The sequence below is a fragment of the Ambystoma mexicanum genome, chromosome 13 (assembly GCF_040938575.1).
Source record: "Ambystoma mexicanum isolate Mex_15411 chromosome 13, UKY_AmexF1_1, whole genome shotgun sequence".
Classification (NCBI taxonomy): Eukaryota; Metazoa; Chordata; class Amphibia; order Caudata; family Ambystomatidae; genus Ambystoma; species Ambystoma mexicanum.
The window spans coordinates 780795114-780813631 of NC_090938.1; the positions used below are offsets into that span (position 1 = coordinate 780795114).

The 18518-nt window shown below is 46.3% G+C and overlaps 1 protein-coding gene across 1 annotated transcript in view; it reads left to right on the top strand.

The window, feature by feature from the left end:
- ABHD16A (abhydrolase domain containing 16A, phospholipase) overlaps positions 1-18518 on the top strand; it is a 307026-nt gene that overhangs the window by 34381 nt on the left and 254127 nt on the right. The window contains exon 3 of the mRNA XM_069635119.1: positions 18367-18433. Within this exon, the coding sequence (XP_069491220.1) occupies positions 18367-18433 (67 nt within the window). The remainder of the gene's footprint in view (positions 1-18366; positions 18434-18518) is intronic.

The following is an 18518-nucleotide window of genomic DNA, read 5'->3' on the forward strand; positions in this document are numbered from 1 at the left end:
AATGCCTCTGTGAGAACCTGGGTATCACTGATCAGGCCCTGGCCTGGCTGACCTCCTTCTTCTCCAACTGACCCTTCCAGGTCCAACTTGAGTCCTTCCTTTCCTCTATCTCATTCTCATTCTCCACTTGTGGTGTTCCCCAGGGGTCTAACCTCTCTGCCTGGCTTTTCAACCAATACCTGGTGCACCCCTCTCCCACCACATTGCTGCTCTGCTCCAGTTTTCAGTGCTATGCGGATGACACAGCTCGTTTTCAGACTCCCCTCTGCCACCTCCTCTCCTCTCTCATCTCTGACTGTCTGCAATCCAGGAGTGGTGTGCCGCCAACGACCTCTGCCTTAATGCCAGTAAGACACAGATCCTCCTAATCGGCACTCCTGCACCTTCCTTTCCTGTCACTCTCTGCCCGGCCTCCCTTGTCCCTCTCCCTGCTCCCAACTTTGAGGCTAAGAACCCCTCTGGGTCATCTTAGACTCCACGCTTTACTTTTCTCCACACATCTCTAACATCTCTAAGAAGTCAAACCACCAACTGCACCTCCTCAGAGGTATTCCTCCTTGCCTCTCCTTCCCCCAGAAGCTCACTGTCTCTAGAGCTCTGGTTCTCTCTAGGCTGGACTACTGCTACAGCCTCTTTCTAAATCTGCCTGCTACTACTCTCTGCCCTCTGCAACTCATCCAGAGCAGGACTGCGAGACTTGCCCTTGGCCTCAAGCACAGGGATCGTATCTCTCCAGCCCTGAAATCTCTTCATTGGCTCACGGTGGCTGCAAGGATTAAGTTCAAGACCCTTTGCATTGTCCATAAGGCCTTCTGGGGCCTGGGTCCACAATACCTTCAACTCTCCCTTCGTAAATACCTCACTACTCGAGCTCTTCACTCCTCCAACTCCTTTTGGGTCAGTCGCTTCTCCAAGCAACGAGTTGGGGGTAGATCTCTTTCTTCGTCTGGGGCCTCCCTCTGGAACAGCCTCCCTGCCTCTCTGAAACTTGAGGAGAACCATCTTCGGTTCCAGAGGCACCTCAAGACATTCCTCTTTGCTTCTGCCTTCGCTCTTCCTCTCCCCTGCTGATCTGTCTTTTTCGGCACTGGGCACCTGGCTACGCTCTGATTTTGGGGCCAGATCACTGCCCACCCAGCCGCATACCCGCACTGCCTCCTGGAAACCCTTGCACTTGCGTCTGTATCTGCAACCCTACAATCCCCTTCCTGCACTTATTGGATACGTGTTGTCTGTGCCTTATTCTTGCACTTACCCCCTGCTGGCTACACTACCTGTTATTTTGATCACGTGTTCAGCACTTTCCACTCCTCCCCTGCTCCTTGCCCTTCCCCCTCCCCTCTGCACTTGCGCGTTCTCAATGTCACTGGGCCTGGTAAGATCGTTGTTTTGTCTTTCCTTGTACCCCTCCCTTGCCTCGTCGCGCCCTAAAACACTTGTGTATGGGCGCAATATAAATAATCTATCTCGTATATCGAAGCTCCCCCTTCTGCCGCAGAGCCTCAATTTTGTTTACCCTTTTGTACTTTCCCTCCCCTGTTCCTTTCTTGCGTGTGTTGTTTTGAAGCCTTTACTGATGTGTTTTTGTTTTGCACTAGAAAAATGTAAAACCTAACCGCACCAAAAGATAAATGTCGCTGTATCCTTTCATAATTGCTTATTTATAACGCGCTTCAAACCCTGAGGTCTCTAAGTGCGGACCTCGGGATCGAACCTGTGTTGCTCCGCATCGTTTTGCTTCCAAGGCGAGCACGTTGCCCCTGTGCTATCCTCCTGAATGTTTTGGGCCCTACATGTTTTGCAGCTTTCTCTATCCCTGCTGGTGATTATCCCCGGGAGGGTACACTTCTAGTCGCCTCTTTGATGTACCTTACAACGGTGGTTAAATTAGGTCCCTGAATATCTTTGCATGTCGGCAGCGTAGTAGAGTTCCGCTAGTTCCCATGCTCCGCAGGTTTGGGCCTTTGGGCTTCCTGTTTGGTGGTTCTGTATTGTCCAGTCTCATTTCTCATCCCATTATTGCTGTCTGTATTCAGTGATTTCTTTTTTTTTTGCTCGTGGTTTGTTTGCACTTCAGAACATGCGCAGATTTACAGGTATTTATTTCCATTTATAAAGCGCGCAGCTGCCCTAGGGCATCGTGGCGCAGCTACAGTATATTCACTTGGATGCAGGCAAAAACAGTGTACAGTTCTCAGTACAGGGTCATACAGATTAGTCAATAGTTCCTTGACTACAGTGGAACAAACAGTTATTTGAATAGTGGTTTTCAGAGCCTTTCTAAAGGCTAGGAGTGATGTTTCTTTCCTGAGTTTGGGAGGTTGTAAGTTCCAAGATTTTGGTGCCAATACTTCAAAGCTGGTACCGCCGGCTTTGGCTCTGTTAAAGACAAGGACCGCGCAAGTTGGTCAGAGTAGAGTTCTCGCTTGGGTTTGAGTGATTGTGCAGGGTGTATTCGATCTGCTAGGTCCCAGGGCGCTGATTGGGAGAGTAAGCGCTTTGAACAATATGCGTTCTTTGTGGGCTCTCTCCTGGGGATACTGAGAGCAGCTCGGAGCGCAATATTTTTTGCAATTTGTACCCTGTTTATGTTCTTGGCAGACGTACCTAGTAGGAGGACATTGCAGTACTCCAGTTTGGCTCCTGTGGTGGTTCTGGCAATGTTGAAACAGTTCTTGGCGGAGAGGTAGGGTTTTACCGCATTGATGATTTTAGTGGTGTGAGCTGCTGATGAGGAGATGTAGCTAACTTGTCTATTCATGGAGAGGGTGGGGTCAAGAAAGACCCCAAGTGTTTTTACTGCAGTCGAGACTGGGATGACAGTGTTTTCGATGCTGAAATTGCTGTATTTGGTGTCATGTTTTTTAAAGGTTTCCTTGGGGCCTACAATTAGGAGTTCCGTTTTATCCCCGTTAAGGCATAGGCCGTTTGCCGCCATCCAAGCCTGGATGATTGCATAGGTCTGTTGTAGTGTTCGGAGGTCTTTCTTGTAGTCACCAAATAGAGGGAGAAGGATTTGTGTGTCATCGGCATAATTGGTGAACGTTATGCCGAGACGTTCCAAGTCATTAAATAATGGTAGGGTGAAGAGGTTGTAGAGGGTTGGCGAGGTGCATGATCCTTGAGGCACTCCAGAGCTCATGGGAGAGGGAGCGGCTGATGCCTGGTCTGAGAAGACCCTCATGGCATGGCCCTCTAGGAAGGAAATTATCCGTGTGGTGGCTTCGTGGGAGAAGTGGGCAGAGTTAATGAGGTGGTTTCCTAGCATTTTGTGATCGACCAAGTCGAACGCTGCTGATAGGTCTAGGAGCAGGAGAAGCGCAGCTTTACCATTGTCCATGTTTTCTAGGAGCTGACTTTTTAAATCTAGCAAGGCTGATTCTGTGCCATGCCGTGGGCGAAACCCAGATTGCCTCGTGCCCAGGATGTTGTGCGATTCCAGATAGGCTTGTATCTGTAGGTAAGCCGCTTTATCAAGAATTTTCAGAAGGAATGGCACAGTGGTGATAGGTGTGTAATTGTTGGGGGAGTCTGGGTCAAGTGTCGGCTTTTTTAGCAGTGGACGAACCCACGCTTCCTTAAAGGATAGTTCCGGGTCTTTTTTTTTATTGTCCCTACGGTTCGGCCATGTGTTTTTAAGCATAAATCGGTAGATCGTAGAAAACTTTCCTATGGACCTTACCCGACTTTTCGTCCATTAACGCACTCGAAATCAGCCGCCATTTTGTGATAATCCTATCATTTCCCCCCATCGACCTGGCTCACCTGCGTTTGCGGCACTAAATCAAATCCCCCGCCCCTGAGCCTGACATCAGCAGACGCGTACCGCCCATTTCCCAACGCCAAAGCACGTTTCGTGTCAACAATCGCTGTGCCTCAGCTAATGAAGTGTCGCCATGGAAATGGCAGGACGCCTCTTTCCTCAATAAGTATAAACACACCGTTTCACAACACACAGCAGCAGATTTTCGATTCCATTCCTCTCTCTATGTTACTTTGAGTATTCTGTGACTCGTTTCTGTGCTCTGGTCAGCTACCTTCGCCGCTTCTAGGCCTTGTGAACACCTGTACCATCTCTGTAAATTATTTTACTTTCTTTACCACACAATGGCTACAATAATGCCGTATATGTACGAGCCCGAGTACACCGAGGAGGAACTACTGGAAAGGCAAGCACGCGGAAACGATGGGGATTCGGACGGCAGTTGGGAGGACCAGTCAACGGATGAAGAGCCTGGACCATGTCGCATGGACGGCGTCTCCACCTGGTGCACGTGCAATCTGTGCGAGCTAATGCCAACTGAGGAGGAGAACTGCTGCTGCCGTGAAAATTCCGGGTGCTTGGCCTACATTTCGGAAGGCGAGCCAAGTCCGCAATGCATCACCGAGCTGCCAGAGTTCAGGGAAGCCTGCCTCTCACGAACCGTGTTGAGGATGATGATGGTGCTTATGCACGAACTTCGCGGCACTGTTCGTCCGCGTAATCTGAGTAACGAGTAAGTATACTCTGGTTGTGATGTCAGTGTTGCCACTACTATTTCATGGTCGTCTCCCACATATAAAATTACATCTACATATCATTCGAACGCATGTAAATTGGTTCCATTGAATCTTTCTTTTTCACAGGTGGTACAGGCTGGTGGCCTATCGTTGCTTCACTTGGTGGCTTCAAGGGAGGCTCGGACACCGCGTTCGGAGATAATACCTGCCTGTGCGGTACTTGCCATTAGACAACATTTCCCCAGCGACAGTGGACAATACCGCGGATTTTCCCTGGATGTGCTGCAACCGGAACTTTACAATGTGTAATGTTTATTATTTATGTTCAATTGAAATTAAGATCTAAAATAAAACCCAACATATATTTTAACAATGGTTGTTTTGATTTTTTAAATGAATCTAGTGTGTCTCCATTGAATAGTCTTCCAGTGCCTTGTCTTGTCACACCACATGTCTCCGGCCAGCATCCTCCCTCACGCTGGCCGCCCACCTTCAATCCACATAACCGTTGAACCCATATGCAGCAGACATACATATGTTATTTTGCGGGTTGGCATCAAGCCTCCCGGCCTTGCCTCCTCCCCCAAAAATACTTACCACACCACTTTGTTCAAGCGTTGGCAATAAAAGGCCGTTGGATTTTATTGATACAAAACATGGTTATAGGTAAATAATCAATATGGTTGATCATAATAAATCATCCTTTTGGGCACCGGGTACAGGCTGACTAACTGCCTAGGCATCCAGGGTCTCCAGGGTGAACTGCACCCATTTATTCTCCTGGGAGGGTGAGGTATTTATAAACTCACCCCCCTGCCTTCCATGTACTAGATCCTGCAGCCTGCCTCTTACATGCAGTTAGATGGCCTCTCCTTGGTGAGGCCCTGCGGCAAACGAGTCTTGTCTGCACGACCACCGCCCCAATCCACCCCCCGCCCTATCAAAGGCAGTTCGCACCGGGGTACTTGCGCTGGCAAGTGGAGCTGTCGGGGAGCGATAAAGGCCAAGAGGTGCCAAAGACAATGTACACTTCAAAGTGGTCTATAGAGCATGGGTTGTTGTTCCCATGTCTACCTCCAGACCCCGTGTCTCCTGCCAAGCAACCTCCCTCACGCTGGCCGCCCACCTTCAATCCACATAAGTGTGTCTCCATTCACGAGTCTTCCTGTGTCTAGTCTGCACGACCACCGCCCCAATCCACCCCCCGCCCTATCAAAGGCAGTTCGCACCGGGGTACTTGCGCTGGCAAGTGGAGCTGTCAGGGAGCGATAAAGGCCAAGAGGTGCCAAAGACCATGTACACTTCAAAGTGGTCTATAGAGCATGGGTTGTTGTTCCCATGTCTACCTCCAGACCCCGTGTCTCCTGCCAAGCATCCTCCCTCACGCTGGCCGCCCCCCTGCAAACCGCATAATGCCACGACATATACACGTCATTCATTCACAAACACACCCCTGTTTCGAATTCTTTATAACCCACTTCATATTTCGAATGAGAACTTCTTTGCGCTTTGCTAGTCAACCCGTGAAGGTGCTGGTTATCTGCTCTTCGTCTCTGTGAACTTCCGTGACCACTTCGAGCAAACTTGTCAGTTTGCAACCTGTGAACTGCTCCCTATTCTACGACAAGAAACTACTCTGATCCCTGCATCTAACTGTTTGTTCGTCAAGGTAAGGCCATGTACCATAATCATTTTGCGTCCAATTTTTTAATTTATATCTATTTGCTAGTAGTCATCAAATTGCATCCATGTTTTCTTTTCGTTCAAGACAGTACATGCAAGGAACTAGTCACATGTTCTGAGTTTAGTCAAATTATTTTTCTATTTTTTTAAAGTTATTCAAATACTTATCCGCATGTGAATAACGTGTATAGTTCCAAGAACCAAAACGAACCTTGCATTGGACCTTTTTATGTGTCATTTAATTTTTTAACACATTGGTATTCATTGAGAATTGTTGATCTTTACTTTTCAGAACTTTCCACAATGCCTGCCTGTTCCATTGGCGGTTGCCCTTCGAAGACCCATAATAAATCTGAAGGTACTATAATGCATGTTTTCCCTAAGACAATAGATCAGATAAGAGAATGGGTCCGATATTGCGGATATCCACCGTCTGAGCTTGAAAGTAGAGTCCTAGAAGTCTTTGCGGACAAGAGGGGTGATCGATACCGCATCTGCAGCAGGCACTTTAGCTCAGACATGTACTCCACATCATTGCTAATAAAGAAGAAAACACCGCGAGCGAGGCGAAAATTGCTCTCAACCGCTATTCCCACTCTATTCGTCCACATCCCTCCACTGGTGAGTCAAGTTTACGGATTTAGCTCTCGGCCTTGCGGTAGTGTGTAGCATTAGCTAACAATAATTTCCCCATTTATGTATCCACTCAATATGAAGGCGGAAGATTCTCCATCGGTGTCGTTATTGCAGTCATCAGCCACTTCAAGCGCCTATCGGGTAATCTTACTTAGCTATTCTGCCACTGACTTGTTTTAGGCATGTAAATCAATAGTTTTAATTTATCGTGTAATTATTTTACCTAATGGTACACCCTAGTACTCGTCCTCTAGTCTTTGTTTTCAGTTATAATTATTGTTATCCAAAATAATGCAAGTACTGTCTTTCAGGGAGATGCTGAGGAGTCCAACGCATTGACGACAACCGTTGATGTCACTCAGATGCTCGAGGTACGTTTCCGGACAGTTCCATCGATGGAGATCATCAGATCTTGCATTCTTGTAGCGTGATTGTTACACACAATGTTTCTTTCATTTTTAGCCATTGATATGTCCTTCTGTCGTCGCCCTCCTATGTGTCTTCTTTTTTCAATACTGTGTTCATTACTAATGAAAGTCCTATGTTTCAGGGAGTCGATGGAGCATTAGTCCAAGAAGAAGGGGGAGCATGCAGTTACGGGTCGGCGCAACAACTTGCAGAAGTGTGCACCGCAGTTACAGCGTCCCTTGATGTTCTTATGCATTTCGAGGTATGGATACTGACAGTTCGATCAAGCGAGATCATATGACGTGATTACATCCACTATACTTCCTTCTTTATTAACGCAAGTGCTATGTTTCAGGGAGATGACGGAGCTTCTTCTACAAGAACATCACCCCTAGTAGTGGATGCAGATCTCTGGGTGGTGACACTTCCTACGATCGAGCAAATCGAATCATATTTAGATATCCATTATTTATTTTAGACAACTGATCATTTGTAAAGGTCTATTTAGATGAGCCGTTGACGCCTGCACAAAGTTTATGTTCTTTTTAACAAAATAGAAAACCATACTAATGCAATTACTGTGTTTCAGGGAGTTGCTGAAGCGTCATCTTCAATAATATCATCAATGGAAGTCTATGCGGAGCCCGAGGTATGGATCTTGACAGTTCCATCTAAGTAGATCAACAATGCGTGAATAATTGTCGTTTGAATGTTCTACACAATGCGTTCATTCGTGTTTTGCTATTGAGATGTACGTGGGTATTGGTCCCCAAGTACATTTTGTGTTTTCAATATTATTATACATACTAATGAAAGTTCTATGTTTCAGGGAGTCGATGGAGCGTCAGTGCGTGATGGATGTGCTTATCATGAAAATATAGTCGTTGCAGCGCAAGAGGAAGTGGAGACATGCACACACGAGTCGGAGCAAGATGTTGAAGTTCGAGGCAAGAAAGTTTCAAAGAAAAGAAAGCAAAAGAAGGTTAGTGTCCTGGTCACTATATTATGTTGTTTTTCACTGTTAATAGTTCAATACTGTAAGTTGTGTTTAAACTGAACATCCCTTTTCCAATCTGTCCTCTAGTTGCGAGTGGGTGTATGAACTACATCTACACAGACAGTGAAGCGAACGAGAGATGTTGCTTGTCAAACCTTTTGGCAGGGACTTGAGACTGGAGATGCATCGTGCCAATGGGAAGAATATGAAGTGATTGACAACGGAGCTATACCACCACCAGCCATTGATAGTGAATGTGCTCCTGGTAGTTCGGATGCAGTCGGAGAACAATTCACAGAATCCACACCCGCAAAAACTAAGACCGCGAGAAAGTTGAAGAAATTGTTTTATTCTCCCATCGCCGGAGAAGGAACAGATGTTGCAATGGAAGAGAATGTAATGGACGACAATGAAACGCCATCAATATCACTGAACATAGCGGAAGACGATATCAGAGATTGTACCTTTAATGTGAGTGACATGTCCTCAACGTTACAGGCCGAACCAGCTGGGATGCAGAGTGACAGTATAAGGAAAGAGGCCAAATTCATTGTATTTGATAGTTGTTTGATTGATATTATTATTATGCTGAAATGTGGGCATTCGGTTGGTGGGGAAGTATGTGGGGAGCCATTGATTAATGTGACTCGTGTAATTCGAGGCACTAACCTTAAAATACATGCCACCTGTACACAATATCATCCGTTCTCATGGTCTGCACAACCCATGCTGGGGCAACTGCCAGCAGGCAATCTACTTTGTGCAGCGGCCGCACTTTTTAGTGGTTCAAGTTTTAAAAAGTTAGAGTATTTCTTTCAGTTTGTGGGAATCCATTTCATTGCGAAAACTCAGTTCTACAAATACCAAACCTATTATCTATTTCCAGCCATTAGCAAAGCTTGGAGAATGGAAAAAATGTCTATTGAAAGTACATTCGCGGGCAAACGGTTCAGGCTAGCCGGTGATGGACAGTGCGACAGCCCAGGATTTTCAGCCAAGTACTGCACCTACCACTTTCAGGACATGGAAAGTAAGAAAATTGTGAGTTCGGTGGTCGTGCAGGTGTCACAAAGTACATCCTCAGTGGCCATCGAGAAAGTTGGCTTTGTAGCATCATTGCAAGAACTACAATCGCGGGGAATGGTGATCGACCTGATAGCCACGGACAGACACGTTTCAATTGCCAAGACAATGAGAGAAGAGTACAAAAATATAAATCACCAATTTGACGTATGGCATCTTGCAAAAACAATCAATAAAAAAATGTCGGCTGCAGGTAAAAAAAAAGATATGCAAGGTATTTCACAGTGGTCCAAGTCAATCAGCAACCATCTTTGGTGGAGCTCAAAAACATGTGAAGGGTCGTTGGAAATTCTACTGGAAAAATGGCGGTCAGTAATGCTACACTGTAGCAACGTTCACCGCTGGACCACGAACCAACATTTCCACAATTGTGAACATGGCCATTTGTCCACAGAGAAGGCACGGAAGAAGAAGTGGTTGATTCCTTCATCACCCACTCACAAAGTCATTGAAAAGATTGTATTTGATAAAACTATAACAAGAGATTTGAGGGGACTCACGGAATTCTGCCACACAGGAGATTTGGAGGTGTTCCACAATATGTGCCTAAAGTACAGGCCAAAACGATTGCATTTTGGCATGGAGGGCATGATAAATCGGACTCTTCTAGCGGTCTTGGCACATAACCATAATGTTGGCCGTCAACAAAGTAGGACGACCGGAACTTTAGGGACGCTTCGCTACAATAAGGCCTTCACTAAAAGAAGTAAACAATGGGTGATCAAACCAGTGTTTGAGGATATGCAATATGAGTTTATTGAGAGACTTATTGTTGATGTCCTAGATAGGCACATACACGGAGTTGTGAACGAAACTGTGCAGGGGACAACTGCATTGCCACCCAACATTGCCTCTGTTCCATGTCCACCTAAAGCAGAGCTCATTGAGAAATACACATCACGGTTTAAATGATTGTAATTTGATTGTCTGTTCTCTCGAGTCTCCTCATGTCGCAGGCCCATTGAATATGTGTAGCTATGTATTGTGTAAATAAAAGTGATTGCTCAGTGTACATGCAATGTGTCTATCCAACCTTGTTCATTTGCGCATTAAATTGAACCAAACAGTAATATAAATCATTTTTCAAAAAATATAGAATGTCTCCGTATTTATGGTTCTCTGGGGCTGCAAAGCACGCAGACAAAATGCAAAGATGGAGTGTAAATTTCAAGTCCTGTGAGATGGCCTTACACTGAATGTAGCTAACTAGGAATGTGTGCTCGTTCAAAGTGAAGGTCAGCTGCTTTGATTTTTTGCTCGGGTGCCGGAATGGCCCACGACTCAGTATAAGGTTCTATTGTTATTTGACCTTGACAGGCCGGGACCATCCCAAAAGACTTCTTTTTGAGGGTGTGGTGCAATAACGTAAGAAACGATAATGAATAAAATTTCAGAAACGATAGCCATTTAATGTTCGTTCATTAGAAGAAATAACGTCGGCATAGAAGGAGTGGTATTTCGGGGCTGCCCTACGCACAGACACAATGGAAAATGCAAATATTAAGTAACTCTTTAGATGAGTTTATACCGCAATTTAATTACTGTACAGTAGCTTTAAAGACGGGTTAAGTTGTACTTGTTCGTTCTATGTGGCATATTGTTTTGTACCGCGCACTATCATGAGGAGAACCATCTCCTTTTACGGAAGCACCTCAAAACCTTCCTCTTTGCTTCTGCTTTCTCTCTCCCTCTCCCCTGCTACAACTGGTCCACTGTCTGCGACCTCGGTCCTGGGCCCTTCCACTCTCCACCTGCACTGCCTCCCTGTCAACCCCTGCACTGGGGGACTGTCTCAGTATCCTACAGCCCCCCCTTCCCAGCACTTGTTCTGCACTTACCTTGCACTCGCCACCAGCTGGCCCTATGTATTTATTATTTTATGCTACTTACCTTGTACTCCACTTCCCCCCTCCCCTTCCCCTTGCACTTTTACCTTCTCCCTACCCCTGCACTTCTTCTCCTTGTTCCCCCCCCCTCCCTGCCTCGCCACGCCTTGAAACACTTGTGTATAGGCGCGTTGCAAATGCCATATTATATCATATCAGTGACAAAGTGGTCCACTGGCGCTCAGGCAGCTCTGAAAAAGGCGGAGGAGAGGGGGTGGGTTACTGGAAATGACGCACTGTCCTAGCTATGAAATAATTTCCCGACCTAATATATAAAATGAATAATTTTAATAAAGATCTGATGGTGAGACTAATTTCATTTTTTATGTTTTTAAAACCGGTACATCCTTCATTATTGTCCGTGTCACGAGTACCAGACACCGGCGGATGGCTTTTATAACCGCCAGTTGCTTCTCCGCGTGAACAACGTTACCACCCTGTCCATTTTATGGGACGATCGCCAAGTACAAGTATGCCCTTACGCGGTACTAATGGCTAGATGCAACATACATACCGTTGTGGTGGCCTAGTGCCTCGTTGTTGGAACAGCCATGCGATTATCAGTGCGACCGAAGAGCTTATTTTATCGTAAACCAACACCCTGTGTGCTGCACACGAACATCGCTTGCCTCAAGACGAACTATTTTGGATCGAGAGCAAAGAAAAATGCAAATCGCTGAATATTCTCTAAACATTTGATGTCCAATAAATGTACTTTACCAAATGTACCGTGTTGCTGTTTGATTTAAAAGTACAGTTTCATATTCCGAATTCTGGCGCGCTCTGTTGTGAGCTGATCTGTGTTGGTTTCCGGGTTCTGTGTAGAGTCGCGTAGAAGACGCCTGGGCGCGTTTGCCTACGCAGCACAGTCACGTCACGGAGAGAGGCGGGGAGTATGAATGTTTTGATAAAGTCTGTTTCAGGGGCGGGGGATTTGATTTAGTGCCGCAAACGCAGGTGAGCCAGGTCGATGGGGGGAAATGATAGGATTATCACAAAATGGCGGCTGATTTCGAGTGCGTTAATGGACGAAAAGTCGGGTAAGGTCCATAGGAAGGTTTTCTACGATCTACCGATTTATGCTTAAAAACACATGGCCGAACCGTAGGGACAATTAAAAAAAAAGTCTCGGAACTATCCTTTAAGGGAAGAGGGCACGGTGCCCGAGGTAAGTGAAGCATTAATAAAGGCTGTAAAGAAAGGTGCTAAAGATGCAGCACAGTCCTTGATGATGTTATCGCCTTTGCATAGTGTAAGGGTTTAAGGTTCTTTACGATTCGTATGACTTCGGGGATGGTCACTTCTCTGAAGGTAAAGGGTGTGGGGAGATTTGAGGCTGCGGCGGGGGTACAGCGAAACATTCTAGTTTCTTTGTTCTTCAGAAGTGGTTTTCTCGTACTATGAGGTACATTAAGTCTCTGACTGTTTTTATATTTCTGCAGATGAGTCGATCATTTAAGTGGTTATGGGCGTACTTGCTAAACCTATAGCTGTAAATATAACGCATGCTTTTGTCCTATAATTGTTTTGATTCGTTGTCAACATTTACGCCATTCTTAGTTTTACTCAAAAGAATCATTTGCGATCATACAATTTGCAGGTATGTATTTTCGCCTATTTTAGTGTGTCTGTCTGTAAAATTAAATGCAGGTTCTGTGGTTTGTATATTTCATTAGTACCCTCGGCGGGTGTGGGAGCCATCGGGTTGCCTCAAACCCATGCTGAAACTACTGATGCAAGCCCAGGTTCAGAGCAACTATTCTTCCTCCCCTGCCTCCCACCCCTCAACCCCACCAACTTACCTTAAATGGGTTCCTCCGCATGGTCCCTGAGCCCCCTGTGCTCCGGTAGCTTGGCTTCCTGGTAAGCCATGGAAATGGAGGCTGTGCTCGGAGCAGAGCACCGCCTTCCATTTGCATGGCAAGCCTGATTCTCCCCGGCCGCTACTGCGAAGGAAGCAGCACCATTTTTTATTTTCTATTGCCATTAGCACCTCCAGGGTTTGACTCGGGGTGCTAATAGCAATAATCCTGTGGGCTTCACCAGCCCAGTAACGCCACCAGGGCCCGAGTTCAAGGCCCTTGCTTCGCTGGGGCCTGTAACTTGGTCCCGGGCAGTTACCAGCCGGTGAAGCCGTCAGAGCGCGGGATTATTGCTTAAGTGGAAATCCATTAGTTTGCCCCATAAACCTGCTGCAGACTGCTTCCCATGTAGTTGTGTGAGGGCATCTCTCTTTAGAGATGAGGCTTCATAAACCCGGACCATGAAGTGAATGCCTGACGTGCTGCCTTGGCTGGAACAAGGAGTGTTGTCAGAGGAGTGTGCACTTGAGTCTGCCAACATTAAGTAGAGTGAAACAGTGGATTTGTCTGGGGCGTTCTCTTCCCTTCAGTGAAGGGTGGGATTATTAAGCACGTGTGCCCAGAGCATCTTGGCTCAGAGGGAATGAAGGTGGATCTACTAGCAGGGACCGCTCTGAGGATTGTTGGCCAAACTGGTACATAGATCCCTTGTCTGGATTGGGTGAATCAAACCACCTCCTTGAATCATGAATGTGCATACATGTTCTTTTTATGCAGCTATTTCGTTCCAAACACAAAACCTGATACTGTCCCCTTATGCTTCTAGCTGCTTAATACTCTCCTGTAGTGATCAGGCTAAGACTTTGACACTTTGACACAGAGGGCAATTTCCAGTTTATGGTGGCACTGGACCTATATAGTATTAGGGATGGTAGCTACGGCTGTAGTGAAAACCTATTGAATTTATAACGCGGTCCATAAACGTGGAGGGCACTGTGCTGTGTCTTACGTCGGCGTTCTAGCCCGATCACGGGGCTTGGAAGCAGAAATGATTCTCGATGGCTGTAATTTGGCCCAGTTGTGATGAGGAATGATGTGCAGAATAAGTGACTTACATGTCAAAAGATGGAACCACCGTACTCACATTGGGCAGACGGCAAGCTTGTTTTCCTTGGTATCAGGCAGGTGTCTGCACCTGGCTGACTCTCTTATCCCCTTTTGTGACCTGCTGTTGCTATGATGCAAATCTGCAGGAATCCCTCGGGATTGCAATGCCTGCCAGGCTGGTCTCAAGGATTCCTATGCCTAGCCCAGAGCCAACAGATCTCGTGGGGCTGCACTACCTTCTCATTAAGAAACCAGTCTCGGCAGAACAAGTCTCATGAGGAAAACATTGAGAGTTGGAGATCTGCTTCTCTACTACTAAAGAAGTAGTCTGTTGATTTAGTAAATTGTGTACATGCTCTCCTTGAACCCAATCTCACACCATTGGTCAGATCATGACCTCTGTCTCTGAACAGTCATTGATTCTTATACAAGACCACAACTCGAGCGCTTTCCCCTTGTCCACCACTGCCACTGGTCCACGCCACCAACCTCTAGCAGGCGCTCCGCTTCACCTCTGTTATCCTGCTGGAAAAAATACAAAAATCCCCAATGCAAGCTCCGTATCCTCCCATGCACAACCATGAACCAATTCTGCTTTAGCTGTTGCTCTTAGCCTGCCTCAATTGAAGGTTTATGGTTACAACCTCAGATGTAACCATTTGTAAGAATGCTCTGGGAGCATGCCCTCCCCATGCAAGATTCCTTACTCTGCTAAAGTGCTGAGCTGTGAAACTTTGCTTGAAATCCTTGAGGTGGTTAATGTTAAAGGACATTTGTACAGCGCACTATCACCACCGGAGTGGTCCCCTGGCGCTCTGGCGGCTCTGAAAGAGGAGGGGGAGGTTGAGTTAGTGAGAGGAAGCAGGAAAAGTGCAAGAGAGCAGTGATGTGCTGTTGGCGGCCTCAGCCCGGTGGGTCGTCGTGTACTGTTGTGCAAGGTTATGTGTGTTTTTCTTTTGTTGTTGCAATGTAGTGAGGTTTGTGCGGTTTGTTGTGCTGTAGGTTTTGGTTGTGTTTGGTTTGGAGTTTGAGAGGTGTATGCAGAAAGGGAAATTGTTAGTAGGTGACACTTTGGCTCAGGCTTATCTCGATGTCTCCTCTTGAAAGCAACTGACACCCGTGTCAATGGGTCTGGTCTGATACCGTTCCTGGAATCGCATCTTGTTGCCTTGGTTTTCTGGGGTGAGTCTGGAATGTGCGTGAGCAGCAGCTATTCCAGGCAGTAAGCGAGTGTTATTTTAGGATGCCAGACCAGTTGCCGACTTCCAAAGGATGGACCTGCAGTACCATTACTGCATGTTGGGTTATTCACCAGGAGCTTGTTCAACCCCATGGCAGAAGATACCTGTAGGGAGCCAACCACAGATCTCGGTGCCCCTCTGAGGGCGCCGTAATGATACTGTACGGTTGGCAGACGAAAGGGTTTGGCAGCAAATGACTGGTGGGGGGGTCTCACTGCACACGGTAAGCCTTGTAGATACCAGTGTGCCTGAAGATTCGGAACCATTGACCCCTGAACTGCCCTCAGAAAGCCCAAAAACGGAGGATGTGCCTTTCTGACCAGTACTGGCAGACACTCCACCCCGCCGCACAGAGTCCGTTACAGAAACCTTCTGATGTACATATGAAATCCAGTGTGGTCCCCGCTGCTCGACCCATAGTACTGTTAAAAAAAATGTTTTAAACATAAGTGCCCGTCAAATAATGCTGTATATATAGTGTACAGGTATTTTTATTCCATTTAGAATAAACTAGGAACTTGGAAAGTGCTGAGTTGTAAGCTTGGAATTCCACAAAGAAAAACTTCATGAATATGTAAGCAAAATGTTCAAGAAAGACTAAGACCTTTTATATATAGATTGCGAAAACCTGTCAGCAACTTTCCTACATTTTCTTTCCTATTTGTCCATAACGCACTATATTTTGAAATTCTGAAATGTGGCAAAGGAAGAGATTGGGCAAACAGCAGCTGGCCCTAAACCTGGCTGTGGTTAAATGCCGTCAATTGCAAGCGTAAATTATATTATGACACTATATCAATTATCAAGTGACTGATCCCAACTCGTTGAATTGAAAGTAAAATAAGGGCTGACTGAACAATGAGATAAACACTTTGGTGAGAGGTCCTCAGTCTACTCTTGGAGGCGCAGATGGGACGAAGATATCAGGGGCATAATAATAGGATCAACGACAATATTAAGATGTTAAATGTTGTTTTGTCTTGTGTCATATTTTAAAGGTTTGAATTTAAACCAAAAAAATGTTTTAAAAAAAAATATATGTATTAAAAGTTGCAAGGGTTTTAGATGTTAGGAGAGAGATTGATTTTCATTAACTGTCTTAACCTTTTGATTCGATAATTGAGTTTTACTGTAGAAAGATTGTAAGTGATGTAAAGCATGAGAGGCTGGGTTGGGCCTATTTATAAATAAAATAAAAAGCGGGCTTCCCTTGCGCGACACATACAAGAAGCGGTGCAGTCGTGACCATGGGGGAACATTTCAACCGGAAATGACTTCAGAGTAGACGGTGACAGGGAACAGAGGCATCCTGGCGTAAGATGCCTTTACATGAGGGCACTGCTTGACTGAACGGCCTGTACTGGGAGGTGAGCGAGTCTCCCAGACCCAGGGAAGTCAGGCGATATGTCTTTCATCAATGGCCGTGCTCCCGAGGGCAGAGTGCAGCAGAAGTGGGTTGGGCTATGAGTCCAGATTGGAGGCGGGAAGGGTTTGGGTGGTGGAACCCTCCTTCCTTTGCTAGAAGGTGGAGTTTGAGTTGCACTGAAGAGATTGTTTTGGTGGCAAGGGAGGTGCATTTCAGTGAGTGGAGTGGGGCAAGTAGGGAAATGGAGCAAAAGATGGAAAAGGCAGAGGTTGTAAAAGAACAAGTTAAAGAGGGTAAGTACAGTGATATGCAGTCAGCGAGGTAGTGGGAGCCAAGAACATGTGTGGATGAATTGACTAGAACTAGGAATATGAAGAGGACTTTTCTTTTATTGCATGGTTACTGTTGGTAAAGGTGAAGAATAAGTTGGTCAGGCATCCTGGTTTTGCCAGGACTGTTGGAAGTTTCTGCTCTGCCTCTCCTGTCCCTAGTTTAAAAAAAATGTATTGAAATCCTGTTCCCGTTTTGGGGAGGAGGTCTTCAGTGGCTGCCGACAGGGATGAGCACAATCTCGTATATAAGAAATGGGTTGCAATGTGCATTTTACAAATCAACATGGGGTGGCCTTGAACCAGCAACCTTTTTGGTTAACAGCCGTAGCACTAACGGATTGTGCCACGGAGACTGCTCGGGGAAAGTGTCACAGACCGGCCTGCAATATCAATCGGAGCGAAACCTCCTTTGTGTTTAGTGTCCGTAGAATCACAGCTATAAGTAGCGCTGGCGATTAGGCCGGCTCTCGCTGGATCCGAGATCCAGCACCAGATGTGTAGTCGGATCTCGGGATCCGGCCAGAGTCGGCCGCCCCAAACCCATGCTCTGCGCTGGAAAAAAGAAAGAAAAAAGGCGCCCGCGACTGCATGGAGTAGGGGTGCAGCACAGCACATTTCCGCCATGACCCACCCCCCCAATCAGAATGTAGCGCACAAAACTGCTATAAGTCCAGCGAAAATGCCTGGAATGAACCACAGCCCTGTTTTCCCACTACTAAAGTATAGTCCTTGGCAGTCCCTGTCAGAATTTAGTCCTACTTTTCTGGTGGGGGAGGTAGGAGGGGTGGAACGGGCTGAGTCTCTCATGGGTTTTAATTTTGAAAAACTGGTTACCATAGTGAAGAAGGGGAATGTTGGAAGGGTGCTTGTTACAAAGTTGGGCGCATTAAAGTAGAGTGCTAGAACATGAAGTAGGTTTGCGCAGTAGTCCAGTTTGCTGAGCACAAGATTAGACCTAATGATTTTTGTTGAATGGCGACGAGTGTTCCGTGAATTGCTGACCATCTAATGGATCGTGTTCCAGGATGAGCTTAGTAATGAACAAGACTATTACAGAATTCTATGTACAATTCCGATGCCTCCCGGCCACAGGTGGGAGTCTGAAGGCCAAAATACAAATGCATGGAAAAGACGAGGAGGCGGATTTACCACGAGCGAAGAGCAGTCTGAGTTCCATGAAATATCTCAGTATCTCAGAAAAGCATGACGCTATATGGGGATTTACTCATGTTCATAAAGTATGGTTTCTTGTCACAAATCTTGCTTCCTGTGCTTGAGGATTGTGCCTGAAATGACTAATTGTTGACCCTTTTGCATTGTTGTAGGTGTCGGTGCTCTGGTCCATATCTTACTACTCCTCTCCTCTCGCCGTCTTCTACCTCTACAGGAAAGGTAGGGAACCTCTATTTATAAATCGCATGAAAGCCTCAAGGTGCCCGGCAAGCTGACCGGGGAATCTTCTACTCCCTCCCCACCA